General features: G+C 41.0%; 1 protein-coding gene across 1 annotated transcript in view; it reads right to left on the bottom strand.

Moving 5' to 3' along the window:
* Slip1 (SLo interacting protein 1) overlaps positions 1–26608 on the bottom strand; it is a 191544-nt gene that overhangs the window by 2115 nt on the left and 162821 nt on the right. The window contains exons 2-6 of the mRNA XM_071704823.1: positions 4243–4629; positions 3494–3664; positions 1949–2047; positions 1637–1672; positions 113–1543 (exon numbers count right to left, since the gene is read on the bottom strand). Coding sequence (XP_071560924.1) covers positions 113–1543; positions 1637–1672; positions 1949–2047; positions 3494–3664; positions 4243–4629 — 2124 coding nt within the window. The remainder of the gene's footprint in view (positions 1–112; positions 1544–1636; positions 1673–1948; positions 2048–3493; positions 3665–4242; positions 4630–26608) is intronic.

The following is a 26608-nucleotide window of genomic DNA, read 5'->3' on the forward strand; positions in this document are numbered from 1 at the left end:
TGTAGATTATGTCTTAAATGTTTAAAATTCAAAGAGATAAAAGTTGCTTTACTATCCTCTAAAATCTGACTCGGGAAAAGACTCGATTCGTTCGTTATCAATTGGCACTCACCTTCATCTCCGACATAGTATCATCCTCGGTGGTGTGACCGGCTCTTTCTTCGGTTATCTTGATCGCCCGATTTCGAAGTATCCGATTTCTGACAGGCCGCCTGGCGATGTACCTCGTCCCGTCCGCCCTCCTCTTCACCTTCCATTCCATCTGCACCTCGTTCTTATCCTCCGGCGGTATCCACGTAGTGGACGTGCACACCTGTTGACTGCCAACGAACTGGTACTGCGTGAGATTTGGCGCCTGGAAGTTGCCGTGCGACTTGGATTTCCTCGCGCCGCCCATGGACGGTTCCCTGGACGTCGTGAGGTTCTTGCGGTTGAGCGCCTGCTTGAACAGCTGCTGCTGCAGCATCATTGTCTGTTGCAGGTTTGCCACGTTCGTGTACATAGTGTCTGCCGGCAGCGTGTTGGCGTTTACTGACGAAGATTCGTTGCGATCTCTGTGATGATGCGACGACGAGCCCTTCCTCACGCTCTGGTTCTTCAACGATTGTCTTGCTATCGCGGGCGTCGCGGTCGGCGTCACCGGCATGGGGCAATTGCAATTGAGTTTCTGCTGCTGTTGCTGCTGCTGTTGCTGCTGCGGCATTTTTGGCGGGCACAATACCAGCGTGCTCTTATGATGATCTCTCTCGCCCTGGTGCAGCTCCAAAGTCAGGGGGTTGCTGTGACAGGACTCGCCGGTATTGTAAGCGCTCGAACTATCCTTTTCCTCGCCGGAACTGTTGCTTTTTGAGGAAGAATGCCACTTCTGGTTCTGCTGACCGCCAGCGGTCAGATGATTTTGCGCGGTGCTATGCTGCAACTGCGTCGTCGCCGCAACGATGTTCGCCTGCTGCGTCCAGTGCTGCTGGTGATGCTCGTACGGCGACGAATAGATTGGCTCGCTGTCCGATTCTGGTATCGTTTCGTAGATGTGCTCGGTATCACTCCACACGTGGCTCGAATAAGCCTCAATGAGCTTCACCGATGACGGTACCGCCGCGAGCGGGCCAGCTTGCTGACCGCGTAGAGATATACCTTCGAGCCTCTTTGAACAATCCTTCAGCGATTCCTGCATCCACTGCTTGTTGCGCTCTTCCGTATGATGCGCCGGCGAGGTCGCGTTCTTGCCGGATTTGTGTGAGTTCTGCGATGAGCATGTGGACGACGAGTTCGTGGAAAAGATATTGATAGATTGCTGCTGTTGTGGTGGTGGCGGCGGCGGCGGTTGCTGCTGTTGCTGCTGTTGTTGCTGTTGTTGCTGTTGCTGCTGTTGCTGCTGTTGCTGTGTGTGAGATGGTATGGGTGGAGCAGCTTTCAGGGTGCAGTTGTTTACCTCGCTCTCTTTGGTACGCTCCTCCGTTTGCTGCTGCTGTTGACGGATCAGCTGCTCGATCATGCTGTTCTGATACGCTGGCAGGTTCTCGGGCGAAAGCGGCGGCGAACCCTGAAGCAGAATCATGGTTCATGATAGATAGCGATATCTATACCGCGCGCAAACATCGAATGCTTTTTTCTCGCTTTATGTAATTCGACTTACCTCATGATAGATGCGCCTGTCATCATATTCATCGTCCTAAAATAGAAGGAGTAAATTGATTGATAACGTGTAACAAAGGTGTCTTAGATACTTTTTTATTTACATAAGAAAATTGTAATTATTTTTTATTTAAAGTTATCGTAATTATTCTATATTACAAATAAATCTTTTTCTCAAAAAGGAATCACGATTATGGAATGCTTTCTGATCTCCACTACATTTCCATTTTGTATTTTTCATTTAATAAACATATTTTTAAATTTACTTAGTTTCGCGTCAAGTTGAAACATTGTAATAATGAGGAAAACGAACTTGAAATACACATCGGCTGACGAGAATAGTCACCGCATTTTTCGTCTCCGCGAACAAGTTCTCGGTCTGCTCCTTGTTCGCGACATCCTTTCCGTTGACCTGAAACGAGAGAACGAAGAGGTCCCTTTCAATGAACAATGTAGCCGCTTCTTGATTTCCGAAATGAGTCACTGTTCTCGCAAGAGAGATGTACATGCATAATGAAACGTCCGTGCTCCGAATGTAAATCCGGCTTAGAAATCCGTTGGAATCCCGAATTCGTGAGATGACTCAGTGCGAATTTCTCATTATCTAGAATTTACACTTGCAACAATAACATAGAGAATAAAAGTAAATCTCTTTATCTAAAAAGACGAAGACTTTGGTACAATTATAATTATAATTTATATATATAATTTATATATTTTAATGAAAAACTTGCGGAGGAAACTGTGTTTCCTTCAATTATTCAGGAATATGTCTATAATTTCTTCGAGCAAACATTGCAAAAATTACAATCACATTTGACACTGGTAATACAGTCAGAAAATAAACTCAAGAAAATAAATTTGTCGATCAGTATATATTAATCCGATGTAATTTGCGTTGACAAAGATACGATTCAATCAGTATATGATTTCTATTTATCTGAATTATACAAAGATGCGGTTTTCTTTCTCTTTCCAATGTTTCCTTGATCCATAGAAATCGCGTTATGTTAATATTGTAAGAAAACCATGTAGTCATGTCTTTCAAATCTTTGAAGGCTTTCAAATCTTTGAAGGTTCTTAATATTTCGTAATAGTCATTTTGTTGATAATTAATATACACCATTGAATCTCCATTAGAACCCATTGAAAAATCTTGAACATTGTTATAAATATCTTGGCCAACGATATGATCTTCGAACAGTGCTTATCCGAATTCAACATAAATTCACCGTTATATGCTGATGTATGCTTTCTATATACGTGCAACAGCCTGCAATATGTTTTTATCGTTGCCCTTCGGGGTTATAAGGCGTTTCTTCGGCCTATTAAATCTGTAATATCTTATAGTCTGTATATCTGTGTAACGTAACATTTATTATACTACTAGCTGCTGGTTGATTAAGTTTCATTATTATATCATACCTTTTTGGCGGCTCCGATTCAGAGATAAAAGTATCGTACATTAAATATTATATTTTATACGTTATAAAATATAACAGAATGTAAGAATTTTTTATTTTACTGATAAACCTACATTCTTTTCTTTCGGTGAACGCTATTTAAATACCACCGCATTTCTACATTCGAACTTTAGGATACATTTTTATCGAGTTATTATAAAAATACATTTTTATCAGGAGAATGCGAAATATATCGAATTTTACAAATAAAATTTACCTCTCTTTTCTGATGCAAGTGTAAATTCTATCATCAATTATTCCACACAGCTCTCTACTTTTCCTTAGTCAACTATAATCCTTTGGCGAATCATTGCGCAACCAATTATTGTTGCGATAGCGTTTTCGCGTTCGCGAGATGGAACACGTGATGATAACGAAAAATTTCTGATTTTTACCCGCAAAATTTGATCTCCTTCTCGCAACCGGCCGTCCCGGGCCGCGAGACTTTCAGGAACTATTTCCGAGATATAAACCTCGGTGTCGACGTCCTCGCTGCCGGAACCGGAGCTATAGCACACCGTCAATCCGAGCTTTTCGGCACTCCCGCTTTTCCGCAACGTCACCTCCTACAGCATTTCGCAACCATTATTAATGTCCGCCGCAGTAGACAATGTTGAGTGAAACTAAATACACTCGTGTTTGCACAAGGCCCGCCTCGTTAACAACGTTAACACGCCGACGTGACATTATCGTCGCTCGACAAACACATTACAGGAAAGTGAGATGCACTTTTGCATACAATTTGGCAGCTATATATTTTAATAAATACTATGTATTTTATATTTAATAAATACTATATATTTTAATAAATTACTAATTTACATCTCTTTTCTTGAATCATTTTTATACATCTTTAACCTTCTGCATACATGTGTGTTCGTATATCAATTATTATTTTAACAATAGATTATTCACCGTGAAGATTATAAACATAAAAAAGGATGAATTCAAGAGATAAATATTTTCGTCCAATTTTTGAAAAACCCTGGGGCGTATACTTGTCCCAATGGACGTAAAAAAGATATGCTCATACTTATTATACTTAATGTTGCGATCAATGCAGCAAGTAAATAAATTTCTCAATTATTGCTTCACATATTTTCATAGTCATCAGAAATGAAATTCGATGATCACATATAATTACCTCAAAGTCGATGTCGTGAGTGAGAAAATCCTCGAAACTGTCGTTCGCTTGTTCCTCAACGACGAGGGGAACTGGAAGTAACTCCTCTTCCTCTATGAGACCAGCCCAGTCCGTTTGAACTGCAGTCGATACCAAGGGACACATATCGTCCTTCTTGACATCGTCATTGCACGTTCGGTCGTCTGTCACGCCCTTTTCGTTCGTCGTCCCCTCATTCTTATCCTGACACGTGATCCTTTCGTGCTCCTTCGAGGGCGTGTGAGGTACCTGTTGATGCCCACTGATGGGTTGTCGTCGAAGGACCTCGACGATAATTGGCTCCTGAGCTGACTGGAAACAACGCACAGCATCCTCGTGACTAGAATTTGAAACGTCCTGCCCGTTCACCTAGAAACAAGAAAGCAAATACCAATAAGTATATAAGATTAGACATTTTTAAGAATTGTAATAATAATAAATAAGATAGACATGAAAAATATTAAATTTGGTGATATATTTAGGTGATATATTACATTTATCAGAATGTTAAACGGGCTACGAATAATATAAATATCTTTCTTCAGTTTCGTGTTTCGTCAAGATTTCTTGACGAACATCTGCCTTTTTCAGACTTATTCTTATTTCCTACATCGCGTTCTCGATGTGAGATTGATAGGCTCAGTAATCAATTGTAATTGGATAATAAATTAACAGTATTGCGTATAATATACCAGAGATATAACGCGGGTAATCATCAAATATCGAATAAATACTTATGACCACGTCTTTTCTATTGGCAGACGAGAAAATTAACAACGGGGATCCAATTTTTCTCCCTCTCCCTTTCTACCGTCTTTAATTAAAATATACGTCCCTCGAAGGGAACATAGAGACACCTCATCATTCCTCATAATTGCTTTCTCGCGCTTTAATGTCCAATTAAATAAATAACTCGGTGCGACGCCGTCAACGGGGGATGCTGACGAGACGATGGACAGGGGTAGATGAGGACGGTGGTGCTAGGGGTCACAAAGACGTCGTTGATCATTGAAGATAGGCGGATTAATTAAATGACACGCTTGATGATCCAAATTAATGCACATAGATCGGTAATTAATTTTCAAAAGTAACCCGCTAGAAAAGTCTTCCTTTATAATCCGATATATTGGTCTCCCTTCTTCAGCATCATAATATAATTTCAATCTTTCAACAAATCAAACGCCTAGAAGATGAAAAATTGGAGTAGGTAAAGCTAATAAATTTAGTATTAATTTATTACTGGTATAATTGTCAGTATATATATACTTCTGTTGAAACTTTTGCTGTTAAACAGCTAATTGTAAAAAAGCGCACGTATCGTTTAATGTTTCTTTAGCCCGTCCCCAGCGGCGCAGCTGCCAATTTATCAGATGTTAATTCCTCACAATTAAACATTTAATATCCTGCAGAGACTATCCTGCCATTGGCTATTGATTGTAGATTGATACGTATCGCTTTGGTGTTTGCTAGGCGACGCCCTTGTGCGGCTCTAAATTGCTTCTCGACAGGAACGGCGTCTAATTAAAGGATATAGACGTCCACGTGAAAAACGTGATTGTCCAACCGTCGCAGCGTCGGTTGGATGTCGGTGGATGCCGGTCAAGGAGAATGGAGAGCTTTTGTACGCTGCAAAAAAACTCGGCAGATATAACCCTCTATTAACCCTAATTCCTCGTTCGGGCACGGTCATAACGTCCGATCAAACATTTGCCTTTACCAGAGGACCTCCGGTGGGCACCCGGTTTATACCCGGTACCAGGTGGCACTTAATTTCCCACTAAGTACTAGGATTTAAGGATTTGGAATAGGGCGGGGACAATGGGGGGCGTCGTAACGAGCCGTGGACCCTCGACGTTTCAATTTGGAACTTACAAACCGCCGGAGTGTATTTTCTACGCGGGATAATGATAGCCTGGCGGTTTTCTCTAATCGTGAAAAATCTTTTTGAGGGCTTTGCTAAAGATTTATGCTCTGTAGATCCTGCATAATCTATATAAATCATCGTGATTCGCGCGATAACATCTAAGAATCGCGCCAGCGAAAGAACTTTATAATGGTGGAACTTCTAGGTTTCCATGAAAGGACATTTAAATCACGTTGCATGCGAATGCTAAGTCATTTAAATAAAATGCCATATAGTTGTCATAACATATTAATTATATTATTATATAATCTTATATAATATATATGTATAATTTCGATTCGTGCATCTCATTCTAATCAGCAACTGCAATTTGTAGTTATAAGTTTCATTAAATTCTCTATTTAAATTAAATATTACTGCAATGTTAACATCATATTTATTATAATTTTGTCGTTTTTTGAACATTATCGCAAGCTTTTACTGCTGTGCATTCGTATTCGAATCGTAGTTTACTACATTTATAAATCGTTAAGCTCGCTCAAGCGCGAATGTATTTATTTGCCGAGTATGGAACGCCGGATATTGAGTGGTCGTTATATTGACCGTCATAAAAATTTCGATATGCATCCATCAGACTAGTATCGATATTCTCATATACCACTTGTCTGCGAAGTTTCGTTTGTGTCCACCACGCTTGCAAAATGGAATTTCTAACTGCTTGCTTGACTAGTTAACTTCCAACGGAGGCTCGAGAGATTCGCAAACATTTACATTTCACCAATCGCAATATTGTCAAGTACTGGATGAGTTCATTATCAAATCAAAACGGCAAGATCGAAAATTATTTAAATCAATTAAGGTTTAAAAAAGGAGAAAGAGCAAAACCTATGTCTACTTTAAAATTATCTATTGATTTAAATATTTTTCTACTTAGAACCATTATAACATAGTTATGATTGTCATTGTAACATAGTCTGGCAATTTTTTATTTAAAAAATATGACTGTATTCCTCTTAACACTTTTTTTTATTAATTTATTAATATAAAATCTATATTATTTTCAATTACAAAATTATATAAATCTAAATTTATTTTCTTTAATATATAATGATACACACACGATAATAGAAAACAATTTTACTTTTAATCATATTATAAAGCTGAACGAAGAAAGATGGGTAAATTTTGGATTTCGAAATTCCAAGACACAGAAAACTTAAGTAAGACAAAGATCGCTTATGCAATGTACTTAAGTTAACAGCAGTTTCAAATTGCAACTATGCCGCTTTCGAAATAGTCTACTCATATATGGAAAGTGCTCGGTACTCGCTTTCAACTTTTGTCTAGACATTCTAACGCTTTGTCTCCTCCTCAGGTAGTCTCAGACGAGGACTGTGAACAATGAATGGCTTTGTCACTCCTCGCGTAATCTATTAAAATTAACGAGGCCTGGCGTGAAATGTCTCCTTGGCAAAATTATTAATTCTCTAGTGATCTGTCCTTCATTACTCTTTTGTACGCGATACACACACTTAATTATGAATCTGAGTCTACTCTCACGTTCAATTTATGCGCGCATTTCAAATGATCGTAAATGTTACGATCATATGTTACGGATTTATATACTATAATATTCATAAAAATTAATTACATTCGCGCGGTTTCAATTAATCCTGTATTATTATGTATACTTGCGTGATTTTTTTAAATCTAATTACTCACGCAGGGTGTATTATACACCCCAGCATTATATTTCAATTTTTATTATTTTCTTTGATGATTTACAATTGAAAAAGGTTGATAATATTCTATATATCTTTTAAATAAACATAAATGCAAAAGTTCTTCTTTAATTGTGAAACAATTTGTGCATTTAATCGAGAAAAATGTTTTATTCTGTAAAAATAGATTTCTAAGGGTGGGGTGTATTTTACTCTACCCTAGGTGATTAACGTAGGATTAAAGGTCTTTCAAATTTCAACTATTTTCAATTAAAAAATGTTCGGTCGTTACTTTGAATTATTCGTTAGGATGATTCGGTCTTTGATCACTAACACAGATGTCAATCGTCAGCGAGATTCGAACATAATGTTAATAATTACCTTTCCGTCGTTTTTGCATCGTTTTCCTTTCATGTCCATTGTGCGCACGTTGGTGACGTTATATTTCGATTAATAAAACATGGAAATTTCACGAGAAATGAGAAAAATCCAAGGTCCTAGCGTACAGAATTTATCGTGCGGAGAGAAAGAGAAAAAGAGAGAGGAAAAGCGCTTGTTAGTTAAAAATTTCTCTCATTACCATTTTAAACAGGTTGGTTCAACAACTTAAAAAGTGACACGTAAAATTTTTAATATTGTTCATTGCTTAAAGTTATATATTATATGGTTTCTTTTGTTATGCGATATAGTATTATATGTTTATCAACGCGAAGAATAAAGGGTATTATAAATACTTCGTAGTACATAATTCATTAGCTTACATAATTTACTTTCTTTCTTCAAAAATCAATCATTCCACCAAAAGAGGCTGGCGCATCGTTTTACTTGCCCCTTTGTTGTATTAACGCTCCACGAGTATCTTGACGTACTTAGCTTGAGTATGCAAACTGCTTTTTGTTCGCTGCAAGCAAGAGAGGATCTGAGTGTCTTGATACTAACTAACGTAACGAGGCGTTTCTCGACATCACTATAATTACCCGTAACAACTTGTACGTTCGCCTGATTTTTTGTCACGTATCGATTGTCTTATCGATATTGCAAATTGATCTTTTTGTACAGGGTACAGTACAGGGTATAGGTATATATAATTTCTTTGCCTAATTATCTGCTAAATATGTATCTCTGCAAAATATCTCAAAATACTTTTATCATTTTCTCTGCACTACACATCGTCGAAGGTGCAGCGATATTTAAGATCGCACTCCTCAATGTTACGTACATTATTTTTAGACTTCTGAAAGAAATAGAGATTTGTAACTTGGTAATTCGATCTATTGAAATTGAGATGATTTGTGGGCGATTCCGAAAGTTGAAAGGTTAAGTTACGTAAGACGCGGCGCGTTAAAACATATACCTTTTGTCGAAAATGCAAGGCATGAAAGGCGCAATCAACATATCAACCTTTTCTACGCAAGGCGACGTCCTTATCCGTGACCCGTGAACTTTTCCAGAGAAAGAAGGAGAGGGAGTGTCAGACAAGCAGAGGGAGAGAAAAAGGGAGTTATTTAAAAAGGAAAATCGTAGCTACTCCAGACGGCGAACTCGGTGTAAAAATACGCTGCAACATTTTCCCTTGCTTCTTTTTCGCTCGAGTGAGCGACGTTCTCCGAACAGCTGATCAATATCCAATCAAGGGAAGCTGATCGACCGCTTGTCCATCCGTTTATTACATTAGACCCTCAAGGGGACTCTGAAGCACTTTGCCGTGAATATTCGAGCCTTTGACGGAAGACGTACGGCGTAAACGCGATTAAGTAGTATTAAAAAGACCCCTCCCTCGATTTTAGGCGCGTCCCTTCTTACAAGCCAACAACCCTTCGTTAAGGACGCCCGTACTCGTCTGACAGTTTCGGGGTGTTGATGACTACTTACGGAGTAGGCAGAACTAACCGTGTAAAAGCTACTTCATTCTTAGCGCTTAAGTACAAATACTAGAAAAAATATAACTGAGTATACGGATAACGGGTATTTGATTGCAAAGAATATTAAGTACAGATACCGATTCAGATAAAAATGTAATTTGCTATAAAAGTATTTGCTGCAAAAAGCATCCAGGTATAGAAGCAAGGTACGTGAGAAAAAATACACCTTGATATTAGATATCTGTTGCAAAAAGTATTCAGGTGCAAAAACAGGTCCTTGTACTTACAGAATATTTTATTATCTATAATTATATAGTCAATAATAAGTATTATATATAAAAAACATTTGTTATTTATTGCACAAAAATACATGTAATGCTACTTTGCTCATTAATTATGTAAATGTAATTTCCAAAATTAAAAAGTGACATGAGTTAATTTTAAGTTTTGGAATTCTGAAGCACGCGGCGCGCACGAGGAAAAGAAAGGAAGAGAAGAGAGGAGGGAAAGAGGAAGAAGAAAAGAGGGTGACTTGAGATAATAATTACTTATGCAATATACTCAGATATTTCTCTTCTTTAAAAACTAATCCAGATTTCTTAAACACGAAACAGAAAAAGTCGAAACGATGGAAACGAAAGGAGAGGGATATCTTCGGCGTCGCGTCATGATAATTCTTCCGACCACGGCGCCTCGTGTTTCACTGTACCTGGTATGATTTATAATTCCCAGGACTCCGTATTTCATCCCGGGCTACGGACACGAGCAACTCTTTCACGGACTATCGGCCTCCGCGTGCGCCATGTACCATCTGCTTTCCCTTAATTTCTTTATTTCCACCACCGTGAATCGGCCGATAATAATATCGGAATGGGGGAGTACCGGAGTCTTTCAAAGCGCAAAACTATTTCTGCCGCTTAATTAAAAAAGTCTTGTCTGGCACGATATCAATTTCGTGTATTACTTTCGCGAGAATGCGTTCGCGTGGCTATCGGCGTTCCGCTACGTTCTGTTCGCGGTGGTGGTTCGAACATTTTCAATTAACCAAGCGGTTTCATCTTATTTTACGATCTATACCTCCCCCCCCCCAGGCAGAGATATGACTCTCTGGACATTGGATTATTTTGCGATTAATATCGTATTTAATAATATTAATTACTGTAATATTATAATGATAATACTGTAAATTATATAATGTTATCAAAAATTATGTTTCCCAGTAATATTGCAAACGAGTAGACAATAATTTTCTTATTAAATCAATTTTTAATCGAAGTGAGATTGTAATTTTCTTTCAATAATTAAATTTCTACTTTTTCATATCGATTCATCCAACGTTCGTTTTATTTTATACGCACAATCACATGTCAAGCGAACGTTAATTACAATTATAGCTTTTCAGAACTGCAGTGTTTAATGCTTTTCCGATCGATTCGTCTGACATTCCTATCTTGCATGCGGGCACAGAGAGTGAGTGCTTATGATGCTGATACATAAATCTGTTCTTCGTGCGGTCGTTGCAGAGGTGACAGAAATAAAGATAGCAGAAGATAGGAAACCCGGTAGCTGAGGGAAAACAAGAGCGAGGGGAAACTCCCGGACCTCCTGAAAGGGACGCGGAAAGAGCTCGAGACCCGAGACTCGAGAGCCGAGAGGCCGAGAGCTCGTCGCGTCGAAAGAGGGATGCCGTTCCGCAAATATGAGAAAGCCTGAAAGTGACGCGCGACGACGCTCTCTCGCTTTGAGCGACGACGATTAGCGAACCTATGACGGATAGGTTTGCACGTTTGACGACGATCCTAATTACCGCGTTAGGAAAACACGTCGTACGTTTAGTTATATATCCAGCCCAACGGCATCAGGACCGAATACGTACACGAAACCGACAGCTTCTCTCGATGGTTGCTCGCCTTACGCAAGGCAGGCAAAAACGCTGTATCCCTCGCGTCGCATCGCATGATACCGCACAGCTCCGTATCGCAGTTCTCGATACGCAACATGTGGAATATCCCCGAGTTACGCATACCGCGCGCAAAATCGATTGCGTGATCGCCGATATACCTTGGCGCATATTCATACGCGTCGAGCGACGTCGGCAAATCTGACTTTGACTTTAACGGCGTATTCCAGATCGCAAGTCGGATTGATCGAAGGATTTGTCTGTAAAACGCGGTAGAATCAGGGTTTCGTCCGTATCCATTTAATACACATCCAAATGCTTTTCGTCTGAAAAGCCTTTAGATGAGAATGAAATATTGTAGCGAATAAAAAATTCAAGAATAGAGGAAAAGGGCAGAGTATATATGCACGCTACATACGCAGCGTATTAAAGGGATTCCATTAGTCGCACGCACGTATATATGTGACGGTATTTCTTTAAAAAATGTTCTGTGGTCTTTTTTAATTCTTTCCACCGTAATGAAATATTTATTTGACGCGATAGCAAAATGGAGAACGGAGCAGAGAAAAAAGATAGCCGCCGAAATGGCTATCCAATATAGCTACATTCCTTGCACTTTTTTTTCTCTTTCTATCAGAAAGAGATTTTTCGCTACATTTTTTACGTAGGATTTCCTCTCTGAAATAAGCGGACCCTCCTCCCTTCCTCCCCCTTGTTCGGATAAAAACCCGAAGATTTTCTCCGATCCGCGTTTCACGTATATCCCTCATCTCGGCATCCTTGGCCTTTTTTTGCCGCTCACCTCGTATCTCGTAACTATTTAGATCGCACCTGCCGCCACTTGCATACTCCATCAAGGAACAAAAACCGTGGCAAGGGTGACAAGACTGCTTTTTGGTCCTCTCCGCGGTTCGTTGGTGGGTTAGTCCGCGCGAGCGACCGTCCAGCGCGCAGCGGACCGTCCGAGATGAAAAATGATATTTGGCAGCTTCCGTGCGTGTACTATCGCCGTATAAACCGGCGATTTTACATTCATGGCCTCAGAACGTGCATTATGAATGCTCATTACGCAGCGTGCGCTGTCACGAAGCAGGACGAACGTATTAGCGCAGAGAGGCAAGGGATGATTAAGTACCATAATAACGGTAATGGATGGTTTAATATTTTGTTGAAATATTTAAGCGGTATCACGCGCGCAAACGGCGCCGGGTAAGTAGTAATATTTTAAAATATAATACGGCAGTACGTAACGTAATCCTTCGCTAGAAGATTGTTACTTTTAATGGAAATTAATTCTTGATTAAGCGACGATTGTATTAGCGTTTCAATTTTAGGTCTTCTCCTAAAACATTTTAATTACCTTTAGATAATCTCCATGTGTTTAATCCTTAATGCGGGAAGAAATTCGCCGGTGCTGGTGAAGCAAATTACCGTCATCGCCTTAAGGCGCCGTTATTTACTGTACCGCAGGGTGTGTGAGCACAGCTGATATATACCGCGATGTATTCATCGTTTAACCGCCAAAGAAGCGCCGATGCTGCTTCCTCACGTTTCACAGAGACATATGCGTTGATTACATTAAGAATTAATAATCAACGATAACCGTGATTAATAATAGTACTATTAAAATTAGATCTCACATGCATATTCCTCAAATAAATTCCTTGAAACGTCCACCCTGGCAAGAGTTACCTTGGCAAGAAATTGAAATCAATTCAATCACTTTTCAATCGTGCAGAATACAGAGATTTAATATAGACCTACTTATTTTATTCTGTATCTATATAAAATATAGATATTTACATAATGTATGTCATATCAAGGAAAGAATATGCACAAAAGAACATCCTGCGCTATGGAATCACATTATTGCATTCAAATATCAAATATACGATTCCCTTCGAGCAGATTTCCCTTTGAATCGTTTACGAGAAATTTTCATTTAGATTCCTCTGCTATTCAATGCGAAATATCAAACACATACGGACCTCTTTTGCTGAAAAGATATGGAAAAAATTATTGTTACTGCCACGTATAACTTTCTTAATTCATTAGGAATTATTACTTATATAATAACAAATTCACAAAATTTGCTAAATAAATTACTGAACGCAATATAAAATAAAAATGTAAGGAAAAAGAGATGCAAGGAATTTAAATTATTAAAAATTATACGCGTTGTCAGCAACACTATCGGGATAACTGTTTTAATAACATCTTTGATTTCTAGCGAAGTCTGCACATACTTCGATATATTCGAACATCGCGATGCATCGGTTGATCAGAGGAACTTTCGCGAGACTTTATATCGCGCGGATCATAAAACCTATAACGTTTCATCGTCGAAACGACGCAAAAAAAAGCAGAGTCGTTTCCCGATAACGTCGATTAATCAGCGATCTAATAATTCGTTTGGGGACTTAACCGGAGTCTCATTTCGGCGGTCGCACGCGCCAAGGGGATATCCCGGGGAAATATTAATAACCGTCATAAATTTTAATGCGCGCGCTCTTCGCGACGGTACTCCGACGACCATCCGCGCCTCGCCCTTCTTCCATCTCTTCTCTCTCACTCTCTCTCTCTCAACACTTTCTCTTTCTCGCTCGACACAGCCCTTCCCGGAGTCGAAACATTTGCCGAGGATCCGCTGAAAATCGGGATTAAGCTATAAATTCCGCGCGACGGCACGGCACGCTCGGCATGCAAATTTATTCGCAAATTCGTTCGTTACTTTCCGAGAGTGCCCGAGTGGTCCGAGTACCCTCCGATCCGTTGTACCCTCTGCATCCAGCAATCCTCTGTGCAACTTCCATGCCAAGTTTCGCCGCCCAGAACATCGCCTGCTATAATCGGAAGCATTTTTCGGCGAAACAATTTGCAATGGAAAGTTTAGATTGGATTTGTAGATTTAGATTTCGGCAGGCTGATAAATTAAGTTCGTAAAAAATGTCGTATATATGATTCAAGGAACGCCTTTTTCCTAAATTTAATGAAAAAAGCGGGGTTCGATGGTTCTTATGCGTAAAAAATATCAAAATTTAAAGCGAGAGTTTGAAAAAGATATTTAAATCGTGTGTTTTAAATGACGAGGGCGAGCATTTGGATTAATATATGCGAAGTATAATTATATACGGTAACAGTGGATTTTCCATGCCATTTGTATAATCGTATAATTACGCGTTTATTATAGAATCGCAACAATTTATTCAACTCATTTGACGTGAAATTCGATGTCACGTTACAATTGGCAATTTACGAGAGTTAAAATTGCATAAACCGGCAGTTTTGCAGCGCCATTTAACGGGATAATGATATTCGCCGCGCGGCGGTGAGCGATCGCGTCGCAAATTTTCAAACGCTTACAAGGGTAAGTAATAATTTCGCGAGAAACTCGGTATTACGGATTCCCATTTCCCGGCTTTACCGCCAGCAGAAACAAGCGCAATAACCGTTTTACCGAGGCTCCGCCCGCGCCCGCATCCGCATCCGCACCCGCACCCGCACCCGCACCCGGCTCGACCTCTCGATTTTATTACTAACTGGAAAATATCCGCGGCGGCAACCGTATATTTTTCCCGCGGAAATCCCGTGTCCTTTACGATCTCTCTAGTATTTCATGCCGCGTCGTGTATCTCTGTCGTGCGCGACGATATTTCAAGCCGTCGAATAGTACCGGATAGAGATGTTCCGGGACTATATCATTAATATCGAAAACGATAAAAATACTATCGACCGAATTAAAAGAAACCCCTCTCTGTTTTTCAATGACGCTGATTGTGAATTGTGAGCCTTGACGCTTTCTCCATTCATAAATCACCGAAGGAAGGAACCACCTAAGGTTTAATTTGTTTCAGTGGACAAGTTTCAGGCGCGAATAAAAGCTTCATCTTTTACTTCACTTTGCAATTGTAACTCACTTGTAAACTTTATAAACGTCGGTCTCCTTCCACTTATAGCTCAACGTTAAAATTTCATCAAATTCTCGCGGGTAGAATCGACTTTGAATTTCTCCAAGAATCCGCAGGCGAGAGAGAGAGAGAGAGAGGCGGCGAGACACCCTACATAATTAATTTATACCGCGTTTGTTGCATTCCGACGAGTAATCCCGCTGTTGGAGTCTGGGGACGCGGTATTTTCACCCTGTCGGCGCGACGCGACGTGCCGGCTGTTTCGAGTATTTAAGCCGAGCAGATCAGCCGTATAATGGGCGTGTAACGTGTGATCGCATTTGCACGCGGCCGGACGATTGTGTCCGGAGGCGCTTACTCCTCCGCCAACCCCCACCAACCCCCGATTCTCCTGCCTCGATGTCCGTTTGAGAATTATTAATCTGGTGTACCGACGGATCGGACGCGCGTCGCCGGCTACGGTAATAACACGTACGATACCGTATCCATGACGGTGTATGCCGCGGCATTACGCTAATAACTGTCGCTTACAACGGATACATCCGGCGATTTGCGTCGTTCACGTTCCGGATGGACCGTGAATCGAGCCCGGGGTGTATCAAGGCGCGACTAGGCGAGCAATCTCTCCTTTATTGGCCTGTTATTAAAATCAAAATAATCTGTATGCTAAACCGACAATGTGAATAAAACGTTTCGTATCTTAAATTTCAACGCACGCGAAGATGGATAAACCTGATAATAAGATATATATTTAAATAAAAACCATATAAAAATATACATAAGGAATTGAACAATCTCTACAATAAAGCAGATAACTTTTAACTCTCGATATTGTCCAATGTAAAATGACATATCAATTTTATTCTTTCATTTCCTTCATATACTATTTTTCGTTCGTCAACCATTTTCATTTTAAAGTTAAAATACGGCAACCTATTTACGATTTCATATCTTTAAAAGAGAGTACAGACTTAACTAATATCTGCATATTGAATATCTTTCAAATTTACAGATAATAATTTAGGTAATAAAAAAAGAAAGAGAATTAATAATGCAATCAAAGTTGAATTAAAAACTATATATCAGTCTCTTCGAAAGTGATTGCAGATAGTTCACAAAATCGAAAAAAAATTCTTTTTTTCTCTATTGCTGGCTTTCTGATCAGGAATATATTTTTTCCTCTGTGTCGCGAAACTGCCAATATGTCGTTTTCCATTCAGCACGGTCGTGAAACGACGCTGTACAATTGCAATTTTTCATCGTCGTCGATTTCGTAAATTATCGTATGTCAATTAAGTTAACGCTCCTAAATCAAATCGTCGTTCCTTTCTGTTTTTCGCGGCGTTTTCGTCCCGGAAAATCTTGGGGTGGTGGTTCTCGCAGGGATCAAGCAAGTCCTCGCAAGAACGTGGAATCTCATTAAGCGCGAACAAAAACCCCGTTTCCGTCGTTGACCGGACGGCGTAGTGCGCGCAAACTTTGTCACGTCCTGCGAATGAGGTCCATTTTACAGTTTTACCTTGTTACGAAGTAAGGGGGAAACTGACGGGGGAAGGGGGGGAACACAATTGTTTCTGCGCGACACCGAGACATCCGAAACAATGCCGACCAGACGCTGCATCCGCGACGCCGTTTAAGATTCTGAATGCGGTGGGATTAACGGCGACTGCAAGGCCACCGACGAAAATCAACGTCCCGATATACGGGGGCTGCCAAGCCTGACTATCGTCGGAGAGAAGATTGTTTCACTCTTGTTTTACTAACAATGAGCGACACCACACCATTTGCATTCATTAGATATTTCGCGTCTGGTGTAATTTTCAATAGTGACACTACACTACTTTTTGCTGTTTAAAAATTGTTGTAAAATTCTACCCTAATTTTTGACACGAGTCATAGATCGTCTAAAGTCGGCTCTAATCTGCAGAAATATCATTTATTCATAATAAAAAGAAATATCATTTTCTAATGTGTTAATTTTGATCTCTCCAGTGATTTTAACTAAATTCGATTCACACCGCTACGATTGCAACTGCAACTAATACGCGCGCAGATGCCTTCAAACGGCAATGCTGTCTAATGAACATCGGTGAACAGCATCGTGATATTGTGAGCCGCGGATTCAATATCTGGACTTGATTAATCGATTGGCCGTTATCAATATCGCGTTTTGTTACGGAACGGCAATGCGAACACTGAGTGTACGGGATCGGTTCTCGACACGGCTGCTAGTGGTCATTTGTACGGCTGGCGTTCTCGAGTACCACCCGTATACATGTATACGTATGTCGTACACATACATGTTCGTTGATCGGCACGTCAGTTAGTGAAATGATCCACGGGTCGGTACTCGGTGGCGATTCGCGATCTCCGATAATGCGCGCGTGCACACGTCGAAAGGATACGCGCTCGCGATTTCGGGTGTATATGAAATTAAACGCGCCGCTCTCCCGTTCGTACCGTGACACGATAATCACGATACGACACCTCCGACAGCTGCCAGAGCTGACGGGCAGCGCGGATCGGCTGGATGGCAGGTAATTTAAATTGCCTTATCGCGCAGACCGGCTGCTACCCGCGGCATCTCTCCATCTCTCCTCGGTTGTTATTTATTCCCCGGAAATCGTTAATTTCGGAACGGATGGTTCCACGTCTCTTTGTCTCTCGATAGCGTTCACTGCTTTCCATCAAATTCTTAGAGAAACTTTGAGGCGTAGGACGCTCAAGCTGGTTATTAGAATGTTAAGACTTTTTGCAGCATTATTATCAATATAATTATTTAGGTGGTCCAACATAATTATTTTCAAATCTGTATCCAGCTAATCTTTTAGATACTTAAATTTTGAGGATACTAAAAATGATTGAATTATTAAATTTAAAAAAATAACAAAGAGAAGTGTCTTCTTCTATAAATTATAAATGTTTCCGTCGCATATATTCAATGCCCACAACTAGCGAGCGATTACATGTAAAATAATAATATGATACACATCTGACCACATTACGAATTTACGTGAGCGATTTTTGAGGCCGCATATATATATATATATATATATACACATCGTTCGCAAATGAGAGGCTACTTTTTGACGACGCATATATAAGGCGTTGCCATCGAAAGGATTAATAACTAATAACTATTCGATATTAGATGAACATTAAAGACGGAAGTTTCTAGGAATCTTTCGTGAGACGAGACGATTCGTTTTTTAATTTTACACAGAGAAACGACGCGTAAATCAGTATTATGTCCCCCTATTGCTGTACGATGCTCGATTTGCGGCGGCCGATCTCAGAGATCGCGTCTTTACTATCTGTCTTAAATCCCGCGACATGGGTAGCATAAAATATTATTACTACAGCCGTAATTCACTTTCCGCAAAGAATGCATATTGCCCAACGTTTTCTCTTCCTTTTGGAAAACATGGATTTCACGGGGTTACGCGCCGTGCACGGGGATACTCGGACGACGTAATAATTGCGACGATAAAAATAGTGTACGCAGTTTGCGAGTCCGTAAACGGCTCGGCGATACATGAGAGAGAATTAACGGCGCGCGCCGTCCGACGTTATCCAAACGACATGTCACGTCGTTCCGAATGCAAGATATGTCATCGGCGTTGCTCTCGCGCGCTAAATTATTTCGGGTGATGTAGGGCCCGCTGTCAAAAGCCCGCCCTCGGACAGTATATACCCCGCTACGGGCTGACGTTATTCGGCTAATTGAAGCACGCGTCATCTCCGCGAAGCGGACGACGCGCGCGTCGCGCCTCGCGCTTTATCGCGCGGAACACGTCCGACTTTTCACGCCGTCCCGCGACCTGCAAATAGAATTACGACGGTGAGCAATAAGAGCAACGGGGCGGGAGTACGCCGCGCGCACATATCATCCGACTCATCCGCGAGGGAATGAACGATAAAAGACATATTTTTAACTCCTCGTCCACCCGTCGGGACTTTCGCGCGCAGCGCGTGCATATGTGAAACGCGGCGTTTCTCCGAGATCCAGGATGTCGTCGATTGCGATTATCTCGGGAGAATTCGAGCAGATCGACTCGTCGTAAAGCTATACCGTCTTGCTGGCCATTTCCCTTCACGTCACTACGACAAGTAATTAATTGTTTCCTCGCTTCTCTGTCACGATACACGAAACTTACTTGAACAATGTATATGCACGAGAGCACACTTCTACCAATCTAAACTGTTTTGTTTTAAGATATTCACGTTTTAGGAAAACTAGTACCGACCGCTTCTTAATTGATAAAAAATCACATCAAGATTTTTTTATACTTTAATTAAAAAGCAATGGCCAACGCCGATGCGCATTGCACATGACCGAACTTACGCCAATAGTCGTGCGCGGAGGCAATTAAATCTCCCATTAGCTTTGCCTACGAACCATATCATGTCACGATCGAGCAAATTATTTCATTCGTAATATCCGCAACTGCAATGTATATGATAAAAATGTGTACCTTTCAGTGGACGTGCGTTTATTGCTCTTTCATCGACGTCGCTCGTGTGTATTCAATTTCGTTCCGCTGTATCAATACGAAAGTATGTCGTCGAAGATACGCACACATTTCGGGACGCGACGCAACGCTTTCAATCAATCGACACTCGAAGAGAGCGTACCTAGCACAAATATCTCAATACTCAAATAACTAATATTACATCTTGAAAGTAGAAAGTAAATACTCGAATGTGCGGACTATACGACGAGAAAATTTATCACGAACACTGAATATTGAACGTGACGTGCAGCCACTAATTGATTTACAATTTCGAAAACGTTTTGATGTACAACTACGCGAAACAGTTTGGAAAAAACGATACGGAGAAGGTAATAAAACTCGATCGATTCGCCGATTACATCAACATGAAAGTACAAAGCGCGGTGTCTTTCCTCGGAGTGTATCTCACGCATTTCTGTAACCGACCACTTTAAGGGTCTATCCAGACAAACTTGCATAGGTGCATAAGCATGAGCCGCGTCCTCATTTTGATATCACTGTCGAGACGACTGCCGAAACCGCCAGTCGCGGTTAGGCGAAAGCAATAACGTATAACCTGCGTTTGACAAGGAATCCTCGATCGATCCGCGCGCACGGCAACAGCAAACAGTGGTCTATCATCGGCACGGGAGATGCCTGTGTACGCGATGTATCATCCGCCGTACCTATTGGCTGACATTTGCAGGCGACAATCGCGCGATATATTACAGATGGTTCAATTAGAAACAGATTAACCGCATCATTTCCCGCGTTATCGCGCCCGCGCGCTCACTCTGCGAGTCGTCCGTTCGTAATATCGCGTATCACATTTTACGCCGTGCGAATGATGTCTGGCCGCGGCACTGCTTACGCCACATTTGTTTCGCGTTTCAATTATCGCGCGATGACGAGCTAAACGCGCGTCGTGCAAACCGAACAATTATTGTTCGTGACGCTCGTGTTTCACGTCCACGTGTCTTACTCCCGTTAAACTCAATTAACGTGACAATGACGTAATTATTGCGCTGTAATTAATATAACGTGTACTAATGGGGTAATTATTACAAGCCCAATTAGCGCGACAATGACACTCAAATATATAACTTTAAACGATAATTGCACGTCTATCTCGCATCATTGAGATGGTATAGGCAGAATATTAAACGAAACAAAAAGGGAGCATGCATATCTAACTATCTAAAAACAGATGTTCTAAATACTTTCATAATCTTAAAATATTAAAAATAATAACTTGATGCGACTTTCTCTTTCTCATTACTCATTACTGTTGCAACATTTAACTTAATACGTAAATTTTCAGTAAGATATATTTACCTTTTTATCTTTACTCCAACACTATCCCCATGGTTGTCTGTCTACGTAACTCATCGCATTAATTTTTCCTTCAGATTACTAGTCATTAGTCAATATTACCTTCGCTAAAGTCTAGCGGACTCCGTTTGCTCCGATAAGAGTTAATGACCCGCGAAGTCAAACTGCATTAAAGCGTTAATGGATGATACAAGAACGCCAGAGATTGCGGGGATTATTGCCGTATTTATCGGAAGAGGCCCGTAAGCGCTACCGGCGATTAGCGACGTGTCTCTCCTGCACTATCTTGTGGGGCTCTTTCGGCGCATCCGTTCGCACAGTATCCGACCGCGGTGTGTGTTCCGGACCGTCGAGGGAGGCGTCGATCCGAGCGATGCGACCAAGCAGCCCGCATTAGCCCGGGCGCATAACCGCGGGCGACCCCACGCGGGCTCACCCCGTCGACCCTCGGGATCGGCATCGTGCCGCAACAATGTCGATGACAGTCGACGGGCGGGCCGGTTATGCGCGGTATCCGACCGCGATCGTTTCGTCCAATCGCCTGTGCGCGGAAACGTCGCGGTCAAGGCACGTCGATAACGCACTGCAACTCTACCGCGGTCCGCACCCCCGTTGGACCCCCGAGTGCATCCCCGAGCGATCGAGATGCCTCATCGATCGCGTCGTCGTCGTCGGCTTTTGTCCCTTCTAGGGAGGAACAAGACGCGATCGGATCCAAACATGATAGACCAGTCAATCAGGATACTTGCTGTAATATTGTACGGAGTATTCCCCATTTCGATCGCACTGATTTCTTTGGCTGATTTCAACTCTATTTTGCCTTATCACTTTCATTCCATATTGCATAATTCGATAAACAAACTTTAAGTTAAAACGTTATTAAAATAAAGCCTGCTTAAGAGATTGCAAAGACTGAGCTTTTGTTGTTCGTTAGTAATTTTGGAAAATTCAAATTTAAAAAATTCCTTTATATTCGATTGTTTGTAGATCGGGCAAGATACTTGAAACGGTATACTTGTTACTTTAAAACAATTTGACCATTTTTGAAGATGCAAAAATAATGAGTTGATGCAAAGGAATGTTAATGTTTATTATTAATAAAGGCAATGATGATTAGTAATTGAAAGGGGGAAAAGTATAATAAATTAAGAAAAAAGATTTAAAAATCTTACTGTCTAAAAATTTGTTATTTATGCTATTCATACTTTATGTAAAAATTTTGGAAAAACTGTTAGCAATACGGATTACAATTTCGATTTTTTAAAAACTATATAAATAAAAGCACTGTTTTAAAATATCTACTTTAAGTAAGGGAAAAGTGAAATTAATAATTTGATGTTTCACCGATGAACCGACTTCATCAATGAATAAAAAGGTCTGCAAAATTGTAATACAGCGCACTATCAATCGGATTCTCTCCCAAATTCAATGTTTCAAAGCGACAACAACCGAACGCCGTTGGTTATTACTAACAATCCTCTCTTGTGTGCCTTTCGTTTGTTCGGTTTCAGCCAGTGAAATTCCCGCTAAACATACGAATGACAGATGTAAACGACGGCCGCGCCGTCACATCGGGATTAACAGCACACTCGTTAGCCCCGAGTTTCGAAACACGAGCCGGTGAAATTGTGCTCACACCCATGCAGACCTCGTGACAAAAGTACAGATGCAGCAGGGAGGAGGGACAAAATTTCTCTTTTCTCTCGTACGCCCGATGCATCGTTGTCAAAGCTTATAAGTGTCGCAACGCGGTTTTCAAACTTTGAAGAAGTCGCGCGCCTTAAACGACATTGCATCTGGAAATTTGTAAAAGTATACGCAAAAATCATGTCTTAAGAGCAAGTCGCGTTTGCCGATTTCAAGACTGAAAAACGACGGATTCTTTGAAGCACCTAGACATTCTCGTGAAGACAGCTGAAAGCTGAAAAATGACGCAAATCAACATTTAAATAAACACAATCTATATTAAAGATACGAATATTTATAAAATATAAATAATAAAACATATATACAGGGTATCCCAGCACTAGTGGTACAAGCGAGAAAAGGTAAATAAAGTATCGTATAAAAAGTTTTACTCTACATTTTCGATTTATTTTCTCGTGTCAGAATCACCTCCTTTTCTCTACTTGCAGTTCTGAAACATCCTATATATGTATCTTACATTCTTATTATACATATTGGTTATATAAATGTGCAATTATAAAGTATGCAGTATAATATTTAATATGAAAAAAAAATATAAAGAATCTGGCATGCTTTGCGAAAATAGAGCTTTGCATCAAATTCTTTTTCATCAAATAACACCGCCGCGTTATCCCATCTTTGCGTACGACAAAGATAAACAAACGCAGATAGATTAAACGATTATATAGTCGAAATAAATTCCACCCTCGGTGGAAAATTTCTTGAAGGAACTTTCACCGCCACCCAATGAAAAGGAAGAAGGGGGAGAAGGGGGAGAAGGGAGAGTAGTCCACGGGAATTTACCAACGTTACCAGGACCCCTTATTTACCAGCCGCGCCCGTCGCGAACACGTTCGGAATCGCTCTCAAATCACGCCGGAAGGCTTACTCAGGGGGGAAAGGCGCCCGACACACGCTTCCCCTTCGTCGTGAAAAACGATGGGGTGCGAGCGTGTGTGCGCGCGCGAGAAGCATCGGGGTTCGTGGCAGGGCGGACCCGGAAATTCGTCGTCGGCGATGGAGGAGGCAAAAAGAATCTCGCGCATCGCGGTACTCGAAGTTTACCTATCCTAACGACCGTCGTCGTCCTGTGCAAACTTGATGTCGAATGGCGACGACGACGATGACGATTCGCATCCCCAAAGAATCTTCCCGAATCGACGGAAAATCTCGATTCCGAATAAATACGGGTCGCATCGAACCCAAAAGTGTCGAATGCGTAAAAATTAAAGATCGATGACATCGCGACCGTTCCGAGATTGATACACGATCGGTTGCTGCCAAGCGAAAAACGCGTTATTCTGTTCGAATAGAAATCGAAACTAAATTTTTCGCACATGTCGTGTACTTGAATTTAAATTTATCAGATAGACTGTTTATCAAAATGTTAAAAAAATCCATGAAACATTTTTTTGCACATTACATTTTCCAGATTTAACGGCGTGAAAAATTCAGATAGCTATCACGCCTAAGAAAGATCGGTAACGGAAAATTTGCGGGTTTCGCTCTAGAGAGGAAACCCGAGGATTGAGCCGTATCCTCGCTCGCGATGATAGGATTCCCCTTCCCTTCTGCTTTTCTCTTTCCCCCGCCGACAGAACGTGCCGGAAATTTGACGGTACGGTAACGCGATGACAGCTGCCCGATGGAAACGGATTCGGTCATGTCGAGCCGAAACCAAAGCGGCAGCGTGACGTTGCGCGATGACACGTGCAGCCGAGATTATTCCGACAGACATTTTGACAGAGTCACGCGGCTCGCGGCGGTCGGATTATCAAAGCCGGCCGTGTACCGAACACGCGATATTCCCTCGAGAAATGCGAAAACGCATCCCCTTCTCCTCTCTCTCTCTCTCTCTCCCCCCCCTCTCTCTCTCTCTCTCTCTCTCCCTCTACCACGAGAGAAACCACAATCGGATTTTTTAATCGATCGAGCGACGGAACTCGAACACTTTGCTGGTCCACTTCTTCGATATGAGGAAAGTTGCTGATCGAAACAATAAATTCGATACAAGTGAAACGTAGCACCGTCAATAAGTTTCTTGTAAACTTGCAAGTCGGTAAGAATTGGGAAACGTATTAGGCCCGACATATATATAGAAATGGCGTTTCATATTGCATCTCGGAAATGTTGCGTGATATTTTTCCGTTTTGTACCGTCAGCCCGCGCGTGCTGATAGATTTACATCGTGAAAATACCGGCGCGTCGGATTGATGTAACTTGTTTAAATATTTGATCGTAATGCTATAAATGCTTAACGAACTGTGGTTTACGCGAGTGAATACACGTTGTTAGATGTATCAACTAAATGAACATAATTTTCAATATAAGCAGCTTAATAATTCAGCCCCGTAATATGTCGATTCACTCGTCGTGCATCGCTTATAATGCAGCGACGATAAATTGACATTATAATCATCCATTGATTCAACATGCATATCATATATATGTATATATGTATATATATATAATATAATTATTATATCGCCCTCGAAGTTGCAGCTTCCATAAATAACTACATGATTAAAACAATGTATAGTAAATTGATAAAACGATATGTATACAGGATGTGTTATCGCGAAAGCAGTGCCTTTTATTTATAATACGAAGCCAATCGATTTAGGAGCCAATCAATTTTATGCAGCAATACTTTTTAAGTCTAATAACTTTAGATTTTATTAACAATACGTATAGGTATAGCAAACGTATTCGAGTGTATCCATAATCCTGCGAACGTTTGTGAAACGGTATAGGGGATGAAAGTACGACGGTCCTCGGATCCTATATATTTTCCACCGAGTCAACCGTCTAGCCAGACCTCGCAAAATCCACCACTTTGTAAACTTGTTTGACATTCGGCATCGGAAGAGTGCAATAAGGGAGGAGGGTAGAGAGGTTCTCGAGTCGAAATTATGATACCTATACATTGCTATGCGCAGCCACGACGAAGATGCGATTTCAGTCAAGGATGGGATCTCACCGCCAAATCTCATATCGAAACGTAAAAACGGAATGGAATCTTCTGGGGCTCGCTTTTGCGGACAATAAAAAATATCGCACGAAAATGTGTATCTTGCCGCAGACTTACAAGTATTTGCCGTTATTGCGATTTCTTATACAAAAGCAACTTTTGATACGTGCTGCAAGATCTAAGATATTCTCCATTAAGTAGAAATATGCGAAATATATGTACAAATACACACACACAAGGAGCAATTAAATGCCGATCGTTTGTTCAAACCTTGCAATAATTTCTTCTCGTTGAAACTTATTCTTCTTCTTTCGCGGTGTATGACTTTATATCATTTATCCGACGTCGTGTGAAGCGTGAAAGAAGATACAAGTACGCAACATCACGACACGCAATTGTACGCAGCACGCTGCATCGTCGCGCAGCATCAGGACGACGGAGATTCGATTTATATCGCAGAGATGAGGGGGAGGAGAGTCGGCCCTGCAAATATAATACCCGATAAGTGCGTTCGATCGCATGGAAAAAGATGTCGAAGAGGAAAAAATGTCTCGCACGCGCATTCATTGTGCTCCCAGATATAGCACGATATCTCACTACGCTGAAATCAC

The sequence above is a fragment of the Temnothorax nylanderi genome, unplaced genomic scaffold (genome assembly GCF_030848795.1).
Source record: "Temnothorax nylanderi isolate EJ_2023f unplaced genomic scaffold, tnyl_v1.0 TNYL_tig0044_pilon, whole genome shotgun sequence".
Classification (NCBI taxonomy): Eukaryota; Metazoa; Arthropoda; class Insecta; order Hymenoptera; family Formicidae; genus Temnothorax; species Temnothorax nylanderi.